This window comes from Camelus bactrianus, chromosome 3, assembly GCF_048773025.1.
Source record: "Camelus bactrianus isolate YW-2024 breed Bactrian camel chromosome 3, ASM4877302v1, whole genome shotgun sequence".
NCBI classification, from domain to species: Eukaryota; Metazoa; Chordata; class Mammalia; order Artiodactyla; family Camelidae; genus Camelus; species Camelus bactrianus.
The window spans coordinates 104170163-104192901 of record NC_133541.1 but is presented as its reverse complement, the minus strand read 5'-3'; the positions used below and the strand labels follow the sequence as shown (position 1 = coordinate 104192901).

The 22739-nt window shown below is 46.4% G+C and overlaps 1 protein-coding gene and 1 pseudogene across 6 annotated transcripts in view; both read right to left on the bottom strand.

The window, feature by feature from the left end:
- SH3RF2 (SH3 domain containing ring finger 2) overlaps positions 1 to 3664 on the bottom strand; it is a 119522-nt gene extending 115858 nt beyond the window's left edge. For 4 of the 6 annotated variants that reach the window (XR_006726626.2, XM_045520064.2, XM_045520065.2 and 1 more), the window contains exons 1-2: positions 3514 to 3664; positions 1853 to 2329 (exon numbers count right to left, since the gene is read on the bottom strand). Coding sequence is in view for 5 of the 6 variants with exons in the window: in XM_045520064.2 (XP_045376020.1) it covers positions 1853 to 2230 (378 nt within the window). In the remaining variant the exon portion in view is untranslated. The remainder of the gene's footprint in view (positions 1 to 1852; positions 2330 to 3513) is intronic. The other 2 variants (XM_074360875.1, XM_010959601.3) reach the window with 2 other exon arrangements.
- Positions 3665 to 13394: 9730 nt separating this feature from the next.
- On the bottom strand, positions 13395 to 22217 carry LOC105072617 (interferon regulatory factor 3-like; annotated as a pseudogene).
- Between the last annotated feature and the right edge of the window lie 522 nt (positions 22218 to 22739).

The following is a 22739-nucleotide window of genomic DNA, read 5'->3' as shown; positions in this document are numbered from 1 at the left end:
CTCGGAGGATGGGCACAACCTCGTCACCAGCACCTTGGTCTGAGGTTACAAGTCCCTGTGAAAGAGTCCCAGGGACGTGCGGTATCTGGCTGTCTCTTCCGACCAACTCTAATTCCTCAACTCCTTATGCTGGGAGGGGCCTGGGAATCCTCTGTGGTTCAAAAAGGAGGGAGTTGTGGAGTCTTCTGCTGCTACCTTTTCTTAGCAACACAGCCACATCAAAAAAAAGATGAAAACATGAACCCAAACAGGCCAAGGTGATAGGGGACATGCCTCCTCCCAGCCTGGCAACACTTTCGGAGTGGGAGTGGTTGGCAGTACTCTCGCCTGCAGGGAGGCAGGTCAGTCTTTGCAGGGTGGGGGAGGGGAGAGCTTCCTGGGTCTCAGGAATTCAAAGGGAGATTTGCTGACCCCAGATGAGATAAAGCCCGATTCTTTCTAAACACAGCCTGCCTGAGAACCTGGCTCCCCTACTCTGACCCCACCTTTTCCAGACTTGTGGATTCTGATTGATGACTAGACCTAGGGCTAGCAAGGAGCCTGAAGGAAGGGCGCCAAGCCCTTTTCTGGAATGTGTGCACACACCAGCACAATGGCAATCAAAAGTCTGCAGTAAAGAAATCACAGCAGTGCCCTGTTTCTTCCCACTCTCATCTCGGAATGTCTCCACGCTCCCCTGCTGCAGGGGTGGTGCCTTGAAGGTGCAGGGAACCCACGGAGGCGTAAGCTGCTGGAAGCAATATTTTAGAACCTTTTTCTGAACACACACCACAAGCCTCTTCTCCTTTGTTAGGGAAGAAATCCGGGGAAGACCTTCCCACCCTCTGCTACCCTTCACAGCAGGGAGTCGTGAGACTCTGCTGCTGGTGTATTAGCTTCCTGTAGGTGGGAGTACACAGAATGCAGCTCGGACTTTCGAAGAATGCCAACCATCCAGGCCACAGCTTGCCATGTCCAGTTGGACACACTAACTCCAGGGGTGACAGCAAATAATCCTGCTGGAGTCACAAAGACCACGTCCCTCTCTTGAGATGTGCCCTTACCAGGCTCCCCACAACGAGACTCACAGCCAGGTTAAAGTCCTAAGATGGGCTTGCAAGGCTGGACAGAGCAATTCACATTATCCAAACCCCCAAAAGCATTGCTGGGTGATCTCCTGAGAGGCTCTGCTGGGTCTGTTTGTTTTTTATTGCAGCCTCCGATGTGCATTTTGTGTGTGTTCTATTCATTTGTTAAAGAACGGCTCCTGGACACCTCTGCTGTACTTTCACAGCCCAGCCTTTCCTGCCAGTCACTCCACCCACATACCCGCTTCCTTCCCGCACGAACTTTGGGCATCAGGTGTCTTGAAAACCTCGAACGATTAAGAACGAGCATTGTCATAATGTTGCTTTATGACTGGGAGTGGAAAGGTGGATCTGGGTAAAATACAAGCAAAACCCGACGTTTGGAAACTTCTCAGAGATCTCAAAAGCAGCAAGCGGTTAGATTTGTTTTCTCTCTTTTTCCCACCCTCTGCATTTCCCCTGCTGTGGTTTGGCCTCAGAACAGCAGAAATGAGAGACCAAAAATCTAAGCAAGAAGGCTTTCCTTGACCTACCACCTTCTGGACAAGAAGCAGGGAGAACCTAGGAAGCTGTAACAATGCTAAGAATTCCCGGATGGATTAGAGAGGCTCAGGATTCCACCAAATCCTAGCACAACTATCGCCGCCCACAGAAATCTATCCCCAGGGAATCCTCCGCGGCGCTCTTTGAAATGTAACTAAAAGAAGAGAACCTCTCATCGGCGATGCACACAAACCCAGCCTCCAAGTGGACACGATGATGTGAACAAATCAGATCTTTCTTACCCCATCCATGTGGACTCTGATGTTCGGCACCGGCCGGAAAGGGCTGCACTGCAGACCTCCGGGCTGAGTCCTGCTTTTCCTGCCATCCTGCGAGGCCAGCACGCCGGGCCTGCGGAAGGAGCCCCCTCTGCCTGAGCCTGGCCCCGAGCGCACCCCGTCCAGGAGACGCACGAGCAGCAGGTTGGCCGGCAGCGCCTCGATGCTGCAAAACACCAGGGTCCGGCATTCGGGGCACCTCAGCTCCTTGTGGGCCTTGAAAATCCTCTGGAGACATGGTTTGCAGAAGGTGTGCTGGCAAGGGAGGACTTTGGCTGTGACATCGAGCTTTTCGAGGCACACGGGGCACTCCAGAAGATCAAGTAACGTCACATCATCCATTTTTATTTTAAAACTCCCGTCCTGACCTGGAGGGGCAGAGTCCACATGGTTGGGTCAGCTGAGCCCAAGGCGGCTGGAGAGTTTCAGAAGGCCTGCCTGCTGGAAGGAGAAAGGGAGAGAGAGGAAAAAACGATGATTGCTCCGAGAAGTGTCTCCCACCTACATCAAGGCATTGTCTCATAAGGCAGTTTGCAAGGACTTTGTTCCAGCACCCAAGTTTCAGATGACTCATTCTGATTCAGTGCTAGCAGGTATAAGCCTCTGCTCCTGCCTGCTGGCAGGTCTGAGGAAGCAGTCAGCACAGCGACCGACTACTTACTCACTGCCTCTCCGTGTGGAAGGCAAGAGCAGGGACACAGAGACGGCCTGATGATGAGGCCCAGAAAGCCCTCTCCCCCAGCCAGGGCTCCAAGCAGTCGGGCAGTCGGTCCCTCTCCGTTCTCAAATGAAAGGCCCCTCAAGACGCAATTCCTGTGACGCTCTCTACTCTTTTTTTCTTTTCCCCTTTAAGTTTCTCTCTTATCTGCCTCACATGCAGACAAGTTATGTTTACATAGATAAGTTTATCTGAATCTCCTGCAGTTGTAGAATTAGTTCCTTCATATCTCCCCCCATTACTTTGTTCAAGCAATGTGCAAAAAAAAGTTCTACTAGAAACTAGTTTTCACAAAGTGTTTTGCCTCAACTACAGGCCATGGGGCTTGGACTTTTTTTCGTTCTTTCTTTTCTTCCTCCCTTCTCGCTCTCTCCCTCTCTCTCTCTCTCTCTCCCCCTCTGGCCTCCACACCTTGATTATCTTGGCCTCAGAGACAATATTCCTCCCATAAGATAAAGTCACACAGCCTGTTTAGTTACTTGGACAATTATTCCCAGTTTCAAGTGAAGCAGGTAGGAATTCTGGACCGTGGTCACAGCTTGCAAAAGCCAAGCTGCATATACAGGGGTGTGTGTGTGTGTGTGTGTGTGTGTCTGTGTGTCTCTGTGTCTGTGTGTGTGTGTGTGTGTGTCTGTGTGTGTATTCTGAAAACAATTCTTGTTCCAGTTTCTTTTCGGATGTCTGAAGCCTCCCGTTTAGAAAAGCCTCCTCGTTAGAGGTCCCAGTCCCTCCGGGCGCCGGGGCCTGGGTGAGCGCAGCAGGCGGAGGTTTGGCACGCGCGCCGGTGGCCCCCCTGGTGAGAAAAGCCAACGCGACACGCGGGGACGAGGGACGGCGCCTGGCCTTCCCGAGACAACGCTCCAAAGATGTCAGCACCGGGAGGTGTCCGGGGGCCACTAGCACTAACCTTGCGCTTTAACCCTGGCAGAGTTCAGCTCAGCCCGGTCCGCGGCTCCGGCCAGGCTCCCTCCAGCCGGCGGCTTCCGTTTCCCCAGGAGCTGCCGCTGCGGCTGCTTTGAAAACTTTCCCCACTCGAGTCTTACTCATTTCAGGGATCGCCTTACCCAGCCCTGTTAACCCTTTCGCCGCCGGGCGCTTTCCCCCGAGTCCACGCCCTGCTCCTGATCCTCCCTTTGTGTCGCCCAGTCGGTTTCTGGGAAGACATTACACAGGGCAAAATGGAAGCCAGCCCGGAAGGCCCGGTGTTGACAAAGTTTGTATTTTCATCATTCTGGTTTTTCTCTCCTGTCGGCGAAGTTGAAACGCGCTGGGTTATAAACCTGCCAAGGTGACTGTTTTGAACCTTTATGAGGATTTCCCAAAAAGGTCAAACATATTCATGGTAGCTAGATAGCAATCCAGCCACATGGAAAGTACTGCTCCTTCAAAAAACTTACAGTCAGTCCTTGAGTTTTGAGATTTGAGAGGGACTTTAGTGATCTTTTTGTTCAGTCTTTTTAAATGAAACAAAACGTGTTGTGATGGTACAGACATAGCCTGGAAAAATCAAAGCACAAGAGGGCTTTAAAAGAAAAAAGCAATGTCCCAGTTCCACCCCCACCTCCCTACCCACTGGAGTCTTTTCATAGCCCCAAATAAATGCTTACACTTCTGTTTCTTGATTTAGCGGTAATATATTTCATGTAACACTCCAAAAGTATCCAGTAAAGTAAATAATAACAATAATAATATTACCTAACACCACAGTTGCCTTCACCTGTGCCAAGCACTGTTCTAAATACTTCACCTACACTAACTCACTCAATCCTTTTAGCAACCCGTGCTAGCATCATCATGCACTACAATTTTCTGTACCCTCATTTTACAGAAAAGGAAACGGAGGTGCAGACAGGTTAGAGAACTCAGCCCAGAGTCACAGCTAGCAAGAAGCAGGTGGTCTGTGCTCTTAACTCCCAATGTCCTATGGTGATACAACTTTAAGGGGAGGAGCGATGGTTGAAGGGAGCTAAACCTTGTCTAGAATGGCAGGAAGTCAAAAGATCAGGACCCAGACTGACCAATCAACTTCTTTGGCAGGTGAGGCAGCTGTGCCCAGAGAGGTTGAGAGATTCCTTGAAGTTGCTCAGTGAGTTAGGGGCAGAACTGGGACTAGATACTGAGTGTTCTGTTTTTACTCTATCTCCTCTCTCAGACATGAGAATGACAATTCTTTATTATGCAGAGAGCACTTAGATACAACTTCACAGGAAAATCTTTTTTCTTTTAACGGAGGTACTGGGGGTAGAACCCAGGGCCTTGTGCATGCTAAGCACATGCTCTGCCACTAGCTATAACCTGCCCGCCATGGGAAAAACTTAAGAGGGGACCAAGAGGTATGAGAATAGATTGTGGGTTTATATGTTTTTCAAAGTTCTTCCATGTCAGTTCTGAAAAAGCCAACATGCCTGAAGCTCAAAACAGAGGAGAGCTTTAGGATGGAGCAGATGGAGTCATATGTCCTCTGAGCATAGAGGCCTAATTTGGAGACATGTCAATTTCAGAGACCATATTCAATTCCTTTTTTTTTTTTTTTCCTTCTCCCTTTTATGGCAGGTTTTTTTGAGCTTCAATGATATTGCATGGCATTCTGTTGTCTGTCTCCTTCAATCAATTTCCACTTTACAGTCTGTGCTTATCAAGAAGCCCCTTATGGTTCAAGACCCTTTGCTGTTCCTTCCTCTGTTTCCTATTCGGTAAAGCTGAGCTGTCTTCTCTGTGAGCAGCCCTTCAGCCCCCTCACACTTCAGTGCCTGGGCTGGCACTTCTGCTGCAGGGATGGGCAACATTCTCCCTTCTTCACCTCTCTTGTTCGTAAACACACTTTATCTCCCTGACATATCTACATCGGCATCTGCATGCACAGACACGCACTGGCTTGCACAAGGAGAAATATACATATAATCTTAGTAAGTAACCTTTATGCCACAGACCATTGCTAAGACTTTAAACAGACTATCTCATGCAATCCTCCCAACCACCTAGAAGGTAGGTGCCATAACTTTCCTAGAGTTACGAAGATTGTGATCTGAACCCAGGTTGGTCCAACCCCAGAGCCAATGTTCCTCACCATGAGTGCTTCCCATGTTATAAAGTCAAGTTTATGCCAAAAGTACACCTGTGTATGTTTACATAAGTTTATGTAAAGATATATCTGTAACTTTAGGTATGCATCCTTTACACACAGGAGAGCCCAAGCTGCTTTCACTCTTGCTCTCTGTAATCTATCCAGTCTCCTGGCCCCCTCCCTGCCCCTGTGTGGGTCTCAAAAAGCTTCAAATCCACCCATCCCTGAGAAAACACAAAACCCAGCTCTGTCCCAGGAAGGCAGGCTAGATCTAGGGCCAGCATATTTGACAACAGAAAATTCATCAAAAGAAAATTGTGATCATGGAATTTTAGACACTGGTGGAAGGCAGAGAAAGTTTACAGTGAATAGGAGTGGTTTTTCAGCACCTTTCACATCACACCCTGTAGGTGGTCTCCAACCTACAAAAGGTTAGTCTTGGTGGAAGCTTGAGGAGAAATTTTCTTTTGAAGAAACAGGAGGTTTTTCAACGGGGATTTCATCCGGGCTTAACTAAATGCAACCTTGGCGTCAAATCAGATGAACTAGTCCTCAAAAACAAACAAAAAGGTGACCTGTGCATGCCTTCCCAGACTCCTGGCTCAGGCCATCACCCCCACTGCTCCCACCTCATCAGCACTCCTGTTTATATTTGTACAATTACGTCGGGATTACAGGCTGTGCTTTCTTTAAATACCTGTGTGATATTTATGAGCTTCTGCTGCTTGTATTTACAAGCATATCTTGATTTATGTAAGAAAAAAAAAGCAAATCTGATCATATTGCTCTCCTGTTCAAGATCCTTCAGTGGATTCCCAGTGGCCTGAGGATAAAACCCCATCCTTTTTCTGACCTATCAGGCCAGACAGGATCCCCCTCCTGCCCACCTCACCTGCCTCAACTTACCCCACGTCCCCCCCTCACTCACCCACTCCAGTTCCATCCCACTGGATTTTCCTCTTTACTCAGGACAGGTTAAGTTTTTCTGCTGTGGGGTTATTTGTTTATGTTCTTCTTTCTGTCTGCAACACACTTTCTAGTTCCTCTCTTCCTCGTTACTTTCCCCTCCTCCTTTGCTTTCTTCACCCACTCTTGTGAAAGTTTGAGCTTAAATGCCACTTCCTCAGGGAAGCCTTCCTTAATTCTCCTGACTAGAAAGTTTATCATCCTACACTTGGTAACAGTTATCACAATCGTAATTCAGTAACAATTATAATGTCTTAATTTAATGCCTGATTTCCCCAAAGAGCCTGCAAATTCCAAGAGAGCAAAGCGCTTATGAGTGACCATCTGCTCTATCCCTTGTACTTAACATAGTCACTGGCACGTGGTTGATGCTTAATTAGTGTTTGTTGAATGGGTTTATGATTGACTGAATCAGTGAATTAATGATGTCCTGTAAAAACTGTGTCTGGGCAGATGTACGTCAAACTGTTGATAATGGTTTTGTATTGGACACCTTTTGCATGCCACTTTGCATGTTCTCAGCCTCACCTCTTAAGCTAAGATGTTTCGTCAGATTCAGGTGGATGCTCCCTGGTGGTGTCAGGACCCTGCCATGTACCTCTTGCCTCCTGTCCCAGAGCTTCTCTGATACTGCAGTGTGGTACACTCACAGGAACTTGCTCTGCAGTCCCATGTGCACGGTCCAGAAGTGTGGACCACCTTTAACTAATGGCGAACCTTTGGATAAGTGCTTCCTCCTTTCATCCTTCGGAGTAGGCAATCCTGAGATTTCATAAGGCTCTTCAAAAGGTTCTGTGGGATGAGTACCACTCATGCATTTGGGTGGCTAATGCAACAATGCATCCTGTACTGTCTCTCCCTCATTCCGTCTATCCCTTTTTCATCCTTAACACTTGCTCCCAAATAAATTACTTCCAAGCAAGCAAACCTTTGTCCCTGCCTAAGATAATTTCTTTCAAATTTAAAATTAAATCACAAAACAGGGATGCAGACAATTTTTGTCAATCAAATTTACTTATTTGTTGCAGTTATAATTTTAGAAGTGTGTGTTTCCACTTGACGTGCTCTTAATCCTTCAGTGGTCTCAGAAGCTTTGCCTTAAAATTAATCATTTGTAAACCATCCCATAAGTCCATCAAAGGAGTCCAGGTAGCTAGAAATCTGAAGCATTAAAATCGAAAGGATCATGAAGACTTTCTTGACCATCATTGGACTTTTGTTGGCATAGGCCATGTTTTGTAATTCTTTGCTTTCTTTCCTCAGTAGCTAGTATAAATTTGGATATATGTTTTAAATATTTAAATGGAGCTATATTATCTGTTTCCTTGATGCTAAATTTGCCCCTGTGATTTGGTTTTCTGATGATACTGGGAAACCTTTGGAACTATTCAAAGAGAGGAATGATTGGAGAAAACTGGGCATCTTTCCAATAGTGGAAATGTCTAGGAAGGTGGAATGGCAAGGGTTGAATGGCTGTTAGACATCCTGCCCTTCTTTGAAAGATGCAGGTCCAGAATGAAGTTAACTGTGAGATATCCTTTCCAGTCAGAAGGATGTCTTCAGCTCAGGAGTGTACTTTAGGGAATTCCTATGCAATCACCAGACCCACAAGAAAGGGACCCAAACTCCTGGCGAGGGTATAGAGTCATCCCACATTTTCTAGAGATGACTGACGGTCCTTAAGTTTAACGAGAAGCAGTATGAACCAGCAGCCATCTGGTCTGAATCCCAGCCCTGCCAGTTACTAGATGGATTAGTTCGCAAATTACCCCATTCCTCCATCTCTTGGATTCCTCATGTTTAAAATGAGTTTACCAATGAAATCTGTCTCATTGAGTTGTTCTGAGGAGTCAGTGAAATGAGGCATCCAATAAGTGCTTAATAGATGTAGAATACTTTTTGTCTTTTTGTTTTGTAAGCAGATCCCATAAGAGAACCAGGAACCCAGTGATTCTTACTCTTGCCCAAACTCAACCCAAAGGGGAGTATGCCAGGCCACGTGGCTGGCTGGTCCGCTCTTCACCGACCACAAGGCTCTAACACCATGTGTCCCTAAGCTCGGTTATTAGCATTCCACCTTTTTTGTTTTTTGCCCTAATCACATTTTTTTTATATCGAGTCACTTTTTTGTTGTTGAAATAAATGTGTTTTGAAAGGAAACTTAAACGATATTCATGTAAATGGAAAACCAGTTTCATCTGCTGCAATTTGAAGGCAAAAGTACATTTAATTACAATAAAATGCCATTGAATTTCAGTTAAATGATATGGCCCGCCTCCATCTGAACTTGAGGCCTGAGCAATTTGTTAAAAAGGGGGAATTAGCAAGTGTCAGAGAGGCATTGAAGACTAGCCCCAAACTGAGGCTTTGTCCTTGATGTGATCAAAGGAGTGAAGGAGAAATGAGCAACCTCCTCACTGTGTGATTCAGTGTTACTTTGTGGTTGGGGTACCCCAGGCTTTGGGATGCTCTGTTCTAGTGCATCATAAAGGGACTGGAATGATGTGAAGAACTGAAAGGAGGGCAGAACCCTACCCATTTTCTGTGCCTCAGTTGGGGGTTCAACCACCTCTGCATCTGATGACAGATTCTTACTTGCATTTCTTCCTCTTGATTTTCAATAGAAGACAATAGTCTACTAAATATAGTTGGTAATCTTTCCTCTACAGAGGTTTAGGAAGGAGTTCTAAAGGCTGCTGTGTAAGAGGAGAAAGTAGGAAAGTGAGAATGCATCTTACCATTCTATTAATATAAAAAAAATTCAACTGGTTAAATCCAGGTAAAGTATGTAGTCTAGTTATTGCATTATGCCAATGTCCTAGCTTTTATGCCACATGACTGTTACATACAATGTTATCCCTCGGGGAAGGTTGCTGAAGGGTGCAAACGACCTTTCTGTACCACTTTTCCACTCTTGCAACTTCTTGTGGGCTTATAGTTATTTCAAAAAAAAAAAAAAAAAAAAAAGCAAGCAAGCAAGAAAGAAAAAAAGACCAGTTGAAATTAGCTAAAGACTTACAATACCCTGAAATACCACTGTTAGAAATTTATACTAATGCAACAGATATATACCCAAGTATGTTCCTCATCTGAATACTTACGGGTAGTGAAAAGTTAATAACATCCTTCATGTCCAACATAGGGGAATGGGTAAATGGGTAAGTAAATGGTGGCATATATATAATATACACTATGTGCTGGTAGCCCTTAGAACCATTGTTGTGTATGTATGTGTGTGTGTGTGTGTGTGTGTGTATATATATATATATATATGTATTATATGTAACATATATATTATATATATTACAACGAATTGTACCATATGTTACAACTATTGAAAATGACAGTGTAGATGTATACTTGATGACATGAAGGACGTTCACAATTAAGTGGACATAGAAACTCACAAGCCATATGAGCCCAGGTTATTCAAGAATGTACAGAAATAGATAATGTTGAGTCTAGAAGAACGTAGGCCAAAGTGTCACCGACAGTCATTTCTGGCCACTGGACTTATTAGTTGATTTTAGTCTTTTCATTTTGCTCATGTGTATTTGTAGATGTTCTACAATGAACATATGTTACTAGTGTAATAAATTTTTCAAAGATAATAAAAATAGCTTAAATCATGATAGATTTACTAAAACATTTACAACAGGTGGAGTTAAACCCTCCAACAATAATAGTCTGTGCATTACAATTAATAAGCTGGCCAAAGAAAGGAAAAGTAAGCTGCAAAGCTCTGAAACTGCTCTAAGTAGATGTTAATCCGTAACAGATACTGCGCCTCACAAAGGAAGAGGGCTGTGATCTCAACCCGTCTTCCTCCTCTTCCTTCACTGTTTCTTTGCTGATGAAATCAGGACATGTTTTGATTCAAAACCCTGAGCAGGATGCAACCTTAATTCTATTAAACTCAGGGCAAGTCTGTGCAAAAGCTGACTATTTGCCTAGGCTGTTGGGTAACCACAACCTTGTACTTTTGATCGCAGGCAGGAAAAGTTGCAAAACTTAGTAATTCCCTAAATGCCCTGATTAGTCCCAGATGCCTCTCTTCACAGGTAGGTCTTCTAGGATAATGTGAAAATACGTGATACACAAAAGGCTTCCTCTTTTTTTAAAAGGAGAATTAGAATTGTTTTCCTGTAACTGTCTGTAGATGACATTTGTCAAATCAATTAGATTTTTGGGGGCCCTGTGATGATGCTAATTATATATTAATTATATAAAATGTTGTTTACTCACTTGTCCCTATAAATTATCTCTCCTCTGCATAATCTCTGTTAATAAATCTCTGCTTAATAAATATTTGCTGAGAGGTGAGGATGACTCATTTGTGTTTGGAATTCTTACTGCATTCCAAGGATGAAAGCTCGGGACTTGGAATCTGCAGACATGCTTTGGAAAATCACTTCTACCATTAAGAGCTCTGTGACTCCAGGTGTTCAATAGCTCTAAGTCCCATCCATAAAAGTGCTATGAGGAATATGTAATTCTTAGGCTTGACATAAGGAATAAACTTCCTACTATGTGTCGGTAGCCCAGTGTCTGGTGCATAGAAGTTGATTGAAAGATACTACCAGCTGTAACTGACCTCTTTCTGTCATTGTTTCTAACTTACTCTAGTGGTTAAGAGTGTAAGCTCTGAAGTCAGAAGGCCGATGCCATCTTACTGAATAAGAGGATGCTCTAGAGCGAGTTGATTAAAAACATTCTGTACTTGGTTTTCTCATCTGTAAAACAGGGATGCTAAATAGCATCTGTTCCATAGGATCGTTGTGTGCGTATACTGAGAAGATGCTTATAAAATGCTCCAAAGAGTGTGACACAGAGTCAGTGCTAAGTAAAGGCTAGCCATTATCCTCTTACCAGGCCTCTTATTATCTATTGTGTTGCATCTAAAGTACAGTTTAAAACTAAGCCCCACTCCTGGCTTCTTTTCCTCAAGGAGTTACTCATTCTGATTTGGCCATTACATAAAGTGTCAGCTCACACAGTAGCTGCCCAGTGGCTTATGTGGTGTTGGTCATTGCAGCATCCTATAGGACTTTCAGAGGGGGTGGGGTTGGCTATTATGTTACAATAAATAATAACAATGAACATTATTTTGTGCCAGATTCTCTGCAAAGAACTATCACCCTGTTATTACCCCGTCTTAATAGATGAGGTGACAGACTTAGAGAGGTTATGTTTTGCCCCAGCTAGTGCCTGAGGGAGGTCAGGACATCTACCCAGGCAACCTCTACTCTTAACCTTCAAGTCATCCCATATGCTGCATTTATCATGTTAAAAAAAAGGGGGGGGGCTATTTTAGTCAATTCCTTATTGTAATTTTGATCCCAGATTTTTATCTTTGGTTCCACTCAGTAGAGCCCAAACCTTGGAAACGTAAGCAGCCTTTACACAGTAACATCAGGTTAACATACATCAAACAGAAGGGGAAATAAGCCTGAAACAGAAAGTAAAGAAGTGTAGTATCTTGTTTAGATAAAATAATGAGAAATGCCAAAAGCCTAAAGACTAATCAATATATGTGGATGAAAATTCCTTTTGTTTTTAATAACAAACGGAGAATCCCATAAATATAACCTGAATTATTATCTCACTTTGTTTTCATGCCCACTTTATGACTGTGAAATAACTTTTCAGCTAGAACTCTAAAATACGTTTGTCCTGCTAAGTCTGCCTCTTCCACTTGCAGTATTTGTGCCAGTCAGCTGTGGGTAGATTAAGAATAGAGGAGTATGGTTATGGAAGAAAAGGGCTCAAATGTGGGACAGTTCATCTCTTGATGTCACTCTCCAGCTTTGCCACTCTCTGCCCCTTGCTTGGGGTGAAAAAAAAATGGCCTGGATTCTAACCCATCTTCAGCATTTTGTCATTATCTGCTGAAAACTTAAAGATGTGTTTCTTTTCACGCAAGTCATTTCACATTTAGTTTATGCAAGAGAAATGCCCAAATACCCAAAGATATATACAAAAGCATTTACTGTTACAGTGTTTGTAACTAGAGATAAATGGAACTAACCTAAACATCCATCAGGAAGGGATTGGTTCTATATAGCATAATGTCGTCACCCAGAGGAATATGGAGGTAGAGTTGTATGTGCTGACACGGATATAATAGAAAAGAGATTATAGGCAGTGCTCACGATACTCATAATATTACAGAAGGGTTTTGTAAGGACAGACATCAATGGTTGCAAACTCAAATGCACATGGGGGCCAGACTGGTTTTATAAATAGGTCAGGTAGGGACTATGACAACCTTGGGAGCACACCCTATGTGAAAGCAAATGGCACCACTCAGCTGCAGCGAATCGTTGCCAGTAGGGTGGCGGATCTTTGACTTTTCCAAGGAAAGCTGTAAATCACAGTACTTTTCACATTGCTTTGTAGTAGTCCGTTTCCTTCTCTGCCACCTTCAAAGCTCCATAAAAATATCCCAATTCCGTGAAACTCTTGATTTTTTTTATTTTGTGGCAACTAATAGAATTATCTTTAAAAATATTGTACACAATCATCTGTAAACTGGATTTGTCTCTCAGGCTCACTGCATGTCAACCTCTGAGACACTCTTAACAATGGCTGTCTCTGGAAAATCATAGTATGGGCCACTGTCAGAGTATGGGTTTCCACTGTACATTGCTTTATGTTTGACGGTTTTTTCGTGATGGTGGCAAGAAAAAGTTGATTGGTTGAAGTGCAGGGTGGGGACTATACTCATGAGGAGGGAAGGCTCAGGCCTTTCCAATGACCTAGAAATCCATGTCCTTGACCAGGTCTTGGAGGTAGGCCTTGAACTGGTCCGAGGTGAGGGGGAGTGGATGGCTGGTGGAAATGTACAGGTCTCTGGTATTCTCCAGTGAGGAGGCACTCCTAACTGGGCCATATCTGGCAGGGAGCTGAGACACGTGGGAACCACCTTGACCATCAGGAGACTCTTGATCCACAGCTGGTCCTGGGGCCATGACTCCCTGACACAGAACTATAGGGTGTAGATAATGAGTGTCTGCTTCCTTCCTTGAAGATGATCAGATCTGCCACAAAAGGTCCCAGGTCGAACATGCCTCCTTTCTTGTCCTTGGGGACCTCGCCATCATGTTGGGGACCAGCACCGGTGAGTGGCTCCTGCCACAGCCCAATACCAGTGACAGTGCCCCAGGATCTGGGCCCAAAGCGCTGCCAGGCTCTCCACGGAGCTGATCCTACAACCTCCCTCCCCAGGCAGCTCAGGACATGCCGCCTGTAGCCTGTTACACCCCGGGCCTGATAGTCTAATTGGCTGCCCAGGCAGTGTCCTGTCCCCTGTTTCTGACCCCACCAGCCATAGGTCCCTTAGGCAGAAGACAGTGTGCTGGAAGACTTGGCACCCAGGTAGACAGTGGTCCCCTGAACTCCCACTCTCAGCAGTGGCAGCAGCGATGTGAAAAGGAAGACTGAGGGAGTGTAAGGGGACCCACCATCCCAGCCCCCGCCCCTCCCATTCCACAGCTGGCACTCATCTTCCTCCAGTACCAACAGCTGCCTCAGTGGGCTTTCTGGGGTGGGAGTGGGGGTCCGAGTTTGGGCAGGGAGCTGGGATCTCTAAGTTGGGGTTCAGCAAAAGGTCAGGAGGGTGCTCAGGGGCCACAGCCAGACACGAGAGCCCTGTGTCTGGTACTGGGGCCAAGCCCATGCGACTCAGGAACTCCTCCAGGGTATCAGAGGTACTACATCTGTCACTGGCATCTAGAGAGGTATCCGACTCAGGAAAGTCCCCAACTCCTGAGGTCACAAACTCTTAGATCTAGTGCAGGTCACGGTGGTCCTTGCTCCATTCTTGGCTGAATTCAACACTTCCTTCCAGTTCGGGGCAGACCGGAAATTCCTCTTCCAGGTCAGCAGGTCGGGCTTGTCCTTCCCAGGGGTGTAGGACCACTGGCATCCCCAGGCTGGAAGATGTGGAAGTCCTCCTGCTAGGCGTCCTGCTGCAAACCATGCTTCTGCAGGATGCAGAGGTGCACATGGCTCTGGTCCAGCCAGACCCTGCCCTCCGGCTGCCCCACGTCCAGCTGCCACACCAGCCAGGGTAGGATCCGAGGCTTTGGGGTTCCCTTGGCCCAGTGTGGAGGGCCAGTGAACACAGTGTGCTGGGGTCCAGTCCTGCCTTTGGACTCCAGGTAGGTCTCTAGCTCATAGCTGCACACACCCTTCCCCTGCCCATCTTCTGAGCTTTAGAGCAATGGTGCTTTCTTTTCTACCTAGTGCTTTTATAATAAATACACATACACATGCTTGCACTGGCCTTATGCTAAGAAGGTCTGAACCAAAGTAAATTTCCAGACCATTCCAGACAGGAGCCACTCCCAGGATTCTGGCCTTGCTTTGGCTTTGCTACTAACATTAAGAACCTCAAGTTTGGAGAACACCCCTGGGCTCATCTAGATAACACTTTAGACTAGGGTTTCTGCAGCCTTGAGCCACTTCCGGCCATGTGGGGCCATTTGAGCCCCTGAGGGTGGGAGCAGCATTTTAAGGCTGTTGAGAGAGAACGACCCCCTCTCTCATTTCCATTGTGCATCTGGAGCTTGTGGGAAAGTATCGAAGAGATTGTCATTCAGTCACTCGTTTATTCACTCATTCAACAAAGGTATTCTGAGTGCTTACCTTGTGTCTGGCCCTGTGTTGGGCCCTGACAACAGTGAGATCTTTTTAGGCAGTTCCCAGCTCTGGAAGGGGCACCAAAGTAAATGACTATCATAAAATTGCATGATAAGTAGTGTGATGAGGGTCAGCACGTGGTCCCTTGGGGGACTCTGGTGGCAGAAGTCAGGGAAGACTTCCCTGAAGAGTTGACACCTGGGCTGAGTTCGGAGGGATGAGCAGGAGGAGTTAGCCCCGTAAAGGCATGGAGGGGGGATTCCAGGTTGAGAGACCACAGGTGTAAAGGCATGAAGGCAGGGGAGCACCTGGGACCTTCTGGGAACAGCCTGTGCTCTGTAGCGCCTGAGCACTGAGTTTGTGGCAGGAGGTGTCAGGCTTTGGGACTGCAGTGTGAGCAGCCATCTGATCACAGTGCTGGACAAAGAAGCCCAGGATACCTGGTCTCCACCCTAAAAGGCCCACGAGCCAATGACCACTTTCAAGCTAGGGAGATTTGGGGGCTGTTTTATATATTTATGTCAACAAATATATTTTTATATAATTGTTTTCAACATTTTCACTATTATGGTAAACATTAAAAAAATTTTGTTGTTGTTAATGGAGGTACTGGGGATTGAACCCACGACCTCGTGCATGCTAAGCTTGCACTCTACCACTGAGCTATACCCCCACCCTGCTGTCAACAAATATTTTTACCCAGAATTTCCATGACTCTGTGAACCAAGGGGGGAAATTCTGTGTTTTGGTTTTTTTAAGTGAAAAGAAACAGCAAACTTGTTTTAAAAAAAATTGCAAAATGAGGGCAGAGAAACTGTAGCTTTAAGTTTTAGATCTTCCTGTGCTGCTTGATTTTAGATGTTTCATGACACGTCATATATTGCCTGCAAGTGCATTAAGCCATCAACTGGGGAAGGTTGCTGGTAAATTCCATGCCAGTTTCAAGGGTGTGTATGTGTTCTGTGTGGGGAGCTGGTTAAAGGCATTCATAACATTATGATAATCCACGCTGAATATTGCTAGGATTTCAACTGGCGATTCACCCAATTTCTGGCATCATTACCCACGAAAGGCCTTGCTTCCCTGGAAAGGCAGATGAATACTCACTTTATAGGAAGAGAATAGACATGTTTAATTTAGTAAGACCTTAACTTCCCTGTCTCACAGGTGAAAGGGAAAAGTCGGTGGTTTTTGAGAGGGAAAAAGGGAGGGGAGGGAGGAGCAGCCTGGGGTGATGGGTGACGCTGTAAAAGCCCCAGAGTTGCTGCCGAGGTAGTTTTTACCCCTGGAGCGGGGTGATCTCATTTGCTGCTGCATAGGCATTTATCCCTGGTTTTCTGGTTTTTTTTTTTTTTTTTCTTTTTTTTTTTTGCCATGAGGTCACATGCTTATGCTGAATGTGGTGAGTGTGCGCCAGGGAGGCTGGGAGGATTTTTAGAGACAGACTAAGCAGGATTCAGATTCTGCTCTGCAACTTATGCAGGTGTGAGAGCCTAGGAAAGTTGCTTACCCTGCCTGATCTGATTCCAGAATGCCTACCTGGCCTGGGCTTCTGTGAGAGCGAAACAAGATATTTATGTACAGTGACTGGCACATAACTGATGTTCAATAGATGTTAACGTCTTTCCCCTCCCTGGACCGAAGCTACTTTTAATTGGTTTCCATGGGAATAGTGATCTGTCTCCCTGCCTCGGCCATGCTTACTTTTCATCAGTAAGGAAACGTGTGTTTAGGGACGCAGTTCTTTGGGGAGCAGAATGCCTTGTGTTCCATTCCTGGCGTTGCTACTCACTTTGGACAGGGCTCGGTATTTTAGAAACATAGGTTTCTTCTCCAGTGGTTCCTACACCTTCCACGGTCGTTGGAAGGACTCGGTGAAGTCAGACTGCATTCCCAACTTTAGAGCATATGGTAGCTTGCTCTAAGGGTACCTTGTCAGAATCACCCAGACAGCTTGTTAAAACAGATCGCTGGGCTCCATCCTCAGGAGTTCTGATTCAGTTAAGTCTTTGGGTGCGGGGAGCTGGGAATTTGCGTTTCTCACCAGTTCCCAGGCAATGCTGATGTGGTGGTCCAGGCCACACTTTAAGAACAGGGCCTGGGATACAGTGAACACCAGATGGGTGTGAGCTACCACCACCCTTTGTTTTTTCAGGTAGGGGTAATATTGTAGTTACCACCCCCTGGCTCGAATTCTAACTTTAGGATTCTTGTTTTGGCTTATGTCAAATAATTGCTTAATTTTCACTTTATATAGAACTAAGATAAGCAGTGAGGAGGAGGAACTTAGTATTCTAGGGGGTTAGAATCCACAGGTCACTGCTGCAGAGGACGTCTCTGTGATTCAGACATGGGGATGAGGGGCCCGAACTGACCAGGTCCCGGTACAGGTTTATCAGCCTGGCCCCCTTGGGGCAGGCCTCCATTAAAAAACAAGTTTCTGGAATATTATCCTATCACACAAGACTCACTACCAAGTGTTGAGGGCACAATTGGGGGAAATTGGGGGAAATGACAAGAGACTTTCGCAGGCCAGTGTCTCTTTTGGTGACTTGTGAAAAACACCCCATCATCCCCTGAAGGGTGAATCTTCCTGCTGAGGAAATCATAGGCCCTGACTCTTTTATTTTAGAAGGTGGATGGCAAAGATAAGGGGCATGGTGACACCTCTGTCACTTAATGAGCAGTCTGAGTTACAGAGCTAAAATTAGTTTCTCCTCCACCCACCCACCCACCCAATACTTAAGCTCTCCTTTGTCATTGTTTCTCAGAGCAATCAAGTCGCAAGAAATGCTACCTAGATCTGCAACCTCTTCAAACACAGCTGGGGGGCTGGGGGGACTCAGTGTTGCATTAGGGTGCAGAGTTGAGGTTCTGGGATCAGATAGATGGGGCCCATCTCTTGACCTTCTGGCTAGGAGAGGGTGACCTCAGCAAGTGACCTTCTAAACCCCCACTTTCTTATCTAAACGGGGGCAGTTGTGGTACTTATTCCAAAGAGTCCTGGTGAGGGTTATTTGGGTAAGTATGTGAGGACTTGATAAATGACAGCTATCGTTACTACGGGGGGGATTTGTAAGGGTTTAGGATTGGGACCAACTGCTGCATGCCCTCCCTGAACTGTCATGTTTCTGGAATTATCCAGCAATGTTCAGTTGATCTGTGCGACCCAGATTCTCCATTTTCCCCAATTTGTTTATCTGGTTTTGGACGAAAAGAGAAGGGTGGAGTCTTTTGCGTGGGGCCTGGGGAAAGAACTGGGGCCCCAGGGACAGCCGGTGGCCTGTGAGGAGTCTAACCCTGCCTGACCCCAAGGACTGATGCTCAGACCCCGGAAGGCAGGGGTTAGAGCCGTAAGCTGAAAGGTCTGCTCTCCCCAGGTGACGTGGGACGCTCAGTAGCTCAGAGGCTGAGGTGACACAATGCGGAGTTGGGGAAAGGGCTTACACATGGAGCCAGGGGTGGGGTGAAAACATAAGGGACCCCAAGTCTGTTTCACTTCTCAAGGGTTTAAGGTCCCAGGAGGCAGGAAAGCGGTGTTTTCATGGAGGCCACTGCACCCATGGAGATGCCAAGGTAATTCCCACAGGGACTTGTGGGTGGGTAGTAAATAGTAATGAAGAACACAAGGGGACTTGTTCCTAAGATTCTCCCTCTGTGTAGGGAGAAATCTCTACATGATGGGGGTGTGAGGGACTATAGTTGTACTGGTGGGAACGGGGTGTGTAGGGACATTTGGGGGATGTAGCTGAGGCCTGCTGCAGAGTGCTGGCCCCAGGGTCACACCCAGGAACTGGCCGTTATTACTAGCTGTTCCTTGCCACCCTGACCTTTCCCCATGCCCACGGGACTGGGCAACCTCTGCTTGAGTACTGAAGGACACACGACCTCTCAGCCCTTCCCTCCATGGAACTCTTGAAGAATGCAGAGTAGGACGTTAACTCCATACCAAGTCAACTTTCTCCATCAGAACCACAAAGCATCTACTTTTGAGAGGAAAGAGGAACTTAGACCTCAGGTGCTAAGAATAATGGTGACCCTTGCCGGCTCTGCTGGGCCCTAGACTTGGAGTCAGGTTCAGGTCCCAGATCTGTCACCTTTGAGCTTTGAGGCCAGAGGCTCATTATTTAACTTCCTCATCTGGAAGGTGGGGACAAAACTGCCTACCCTACCGCCAGATAGTAAATGCAGAAGTGTTTTGTAAACTGTAAAGTTCTGTGAAGAGGATTAAGGAAAGTGGTTCTGGTGTGGCTGGTGATGGCAGCTCCTAGGGCTATTGGCATACAACCAAGGGATGGTCCCTTATTCCAAAAAGAAGGCTAATGAGGGTATAGCTCAGTGGTAGAGCACATGCCTAGCATGCATGAGGTCCTGGGTTCAATCCCCAGTACTGCCATTTAAAAGGGAAACAAAAAAGGATTTAAATGAAACTAATGAGGGAATTCAGGCAAGGAGACAGGTGAGGGATGGGGAGATATTTGGGGATATCCCTAGGTGTTCACCAGTCCATGGGACAGAGCCCAGTAATCTCATCAAGAGGCATCACTGGGCCAACCCTGAGGATGCGACAGCTGCCCCTCCTCTCTCCACTGCTGGGGTCCTTTATCTCTGACTCCTTTCTAGACTGTGAGCTTCTAACTTTTTTTTTTCCCTTAAAGCAGCTACTGGGATTTGAAACCAGGACCTCAGGCATGCTAAGCATGCACTCTGTCACTGAGCTATACCCTGCCCCACCCCAGGCGGTAAACTTCTAGATCATGGGCCGTGTTCTCTTCTCTCTGTTGGCCAGTCCCTGGCACAGCACCTGCCACACACTGGGGATGCCGTCAGGGTTTGCAGAACGACTCGATGAACTCAATGAGCCGGAGGGTGTTTTGCTGTTGTCGTTGTTTTTTGATCATGGTCCTTGTCTGTATCCTGCACACGTACCCTCATTCTCACACCTCCTTTCTTTCTGAAATGTCCTTAAAGTCATCCCCAGCTCTGGGGAGACTGGAACACAGAAACACAAACTCGTGGGTCAAAAAACCTGGGAAACCTAAGAAAGAACAACAAGCATTGCTTGCTTTCTGCACCGTTTGTGCCTTGGGAATTGACTTTGGGGAAGAAAGGAGACTTGGGAATTGGTTCCTGGTGGTGAGGTGGGGTGGGGGCAGCGGGCATTTTCTGTGGAGAATTGGTCTATCCTAACCCAGCAATACCGTTTTGTAACTTAGAGGAGACGTGGACTCTGGAGACTTCGAGCCCTGGAAATAAGTGCTTTCTCAGAAAGAACAGGGAATTTACAAAATAGATCTGGCAATGGCTCCCACTGCTGTTGGGGTTGAAACAGGGGGTTTGTGAGTTTCCTGAATGCTGCTGTGATTCTAAACCAGGGACCATCTTGATTCTGTATCGTCTTCCATTGTTTTTCCCATAACCTCTTATGAATAGTGGCGGCAATGACATTGATGAGGACAGTGCCCTTTCTTTGAGGGTTTGCTCTGCACAACCCTGTCTCATTTCTCATGACAACTCTATAAGATTAGTTATAATCTTGACCCCATTTTACAGATGAGGAAACTGAGGCTCAGAGGGGTTAAGTGGTTTCTCCAAGGTAACACAGCCAGTCATCTTAGTCTGATCATTGTTTGAATCCTGGCCTCGAGAGCTGCATCCACGTCCTCCACCATCCTCTGTACTGCCTCCTTTGAAAATTATAAGGTTGAGTTTGTGATCAATCAGATTGTTCAGACTTGCCTCTGAAGTATTTTCTAGGCAGTTCAAATAAGGCCCTTCAAAATACAGATTGTGTGTGTTTCCCTGACAAGAAATCCTCCCCTCCTCGATACCTCCACTTCAAGTATTTTTTTTTTAATAGATGCCCCCCTACCCCAGGGTTCAGCCTGGAGCCTGGGGGAGAAAATGGGACAGGAAAACAATGAAATAGCAGAAAACAAAAGACCCCAAGGCCTGTAACCAATCTTGAATGAAACACACTTCCCCAGCCTCCCAAAATGCCAATCTGATTCTCTTTGTTCTAAAAGCTCTGGTTTCACAGAGCATCAATTTCCCCTAATAACAAGCTTTTTCTATTCTTCCTTGAATGACGCAGCCTGGTCTTGAGGATTCTCATCATCTTTATTGCTCATCAGGGATGACAGACACATGCACAGCGAGTTTGTCACTTCCCTTTTCTTTTCCTTTCCCGTCACACATGATTCCCGCCCCAGCACAAGCAGAGGCTCTGAGCAGTGTCCCACCTTTTTCTCCACCCCCTCGCCTCGCATACAGCCGAGCACAGCTCTCTGACTTCCCTGCAGAGCGTCATCTGGTCCCCATGAATAAGCTCGTCTTTCTCCCCCAGGTCCCCACACATCCGTGGTGACTCTTATCAGCCGGGTGCGCTGTGGGCAATTCCCCGTGGGGTCCGGCATGTCTGACAGGTTGTATGTTTAAGTCAACATTTGTCCTGCGTGAACTCTGTTCCAAGCACAGGCTGAGAGCTGAGAATGGATGGTCTCAATTGCTGCTCAAAATGTCCCAAGGAGGGGTGTCCTGGTGATAAACCCACTGTACACATGAGGAAACCGAGGCACAGGGAGATGTCCAAGGACACACAGCCTTCTAGTGTCCAGAGTCCGGAGCCAATCTTTTTAACCGTCAGGGCTCACCAGCTTGGGTTTTGTTCTGGAAACCTGTAGGTAATCTCTGGTTTTTGAAGTTCTCAGCCCACAGGACCCTAGAGAACTAAGGTGGACAGTAACCTCAGAAAGGTTAAGCCAGGCAATAACAGTAACTAGAGGGGTTTACAGAACATCCAGACCATTGAAGGTGACCTGAACCTGGCCGTTCTCTCCCAGTAGGGAGAGCCCAGGAAAGGTGGTGGGCAATGGCCCCCTGCACCTACCTCCATCTGTCACCTCCTGCAAGGCCTCTTCCTGGTCAGTGGTTTGCATCCTCCTCACAATTCCTCTCGTCTCGGTCATCCATAGATAGGTAGAGTGCCCTTAGCACAGCAGTCCTCACGTTTCAGTTCAGGATCACTTAGGGAGCTGATCTGAAATGCAGGTTCTGGAAATTCTGACTCAGGAGGCCTAGGAAAGGCCCAGAGACTTCATTTTCCAAGCACTTTTGGTGATCCTGATGCAAGAGGCCTCCAAGCCACTCTTGAAAAGCAACCTCTGCTTCTCAGACTATAGCATCAGGACAAGGAAACGAAAAGCACCTTAGATGGTAGTGACCTGATTTTGTCGGTCAGTGACTAATTTTGCCTCAAGCAGTCCCCTCTGGATGCCGGAGAGCGGAACTGAAATCCTGGGACCCCAGCATCACTTGGTTGCCTGCCCTCACTCTGCGCTTCACCCTTGACCTCTGTGGCTGGGGAGGAGCTGTTCGTCTTTATCTGCTGTGCTTACTGTGGGAGCTCAGTGGCGTTTTGTTATTGTTTTTTAATCTTCTTAACTAGGAGCAAGATTTTT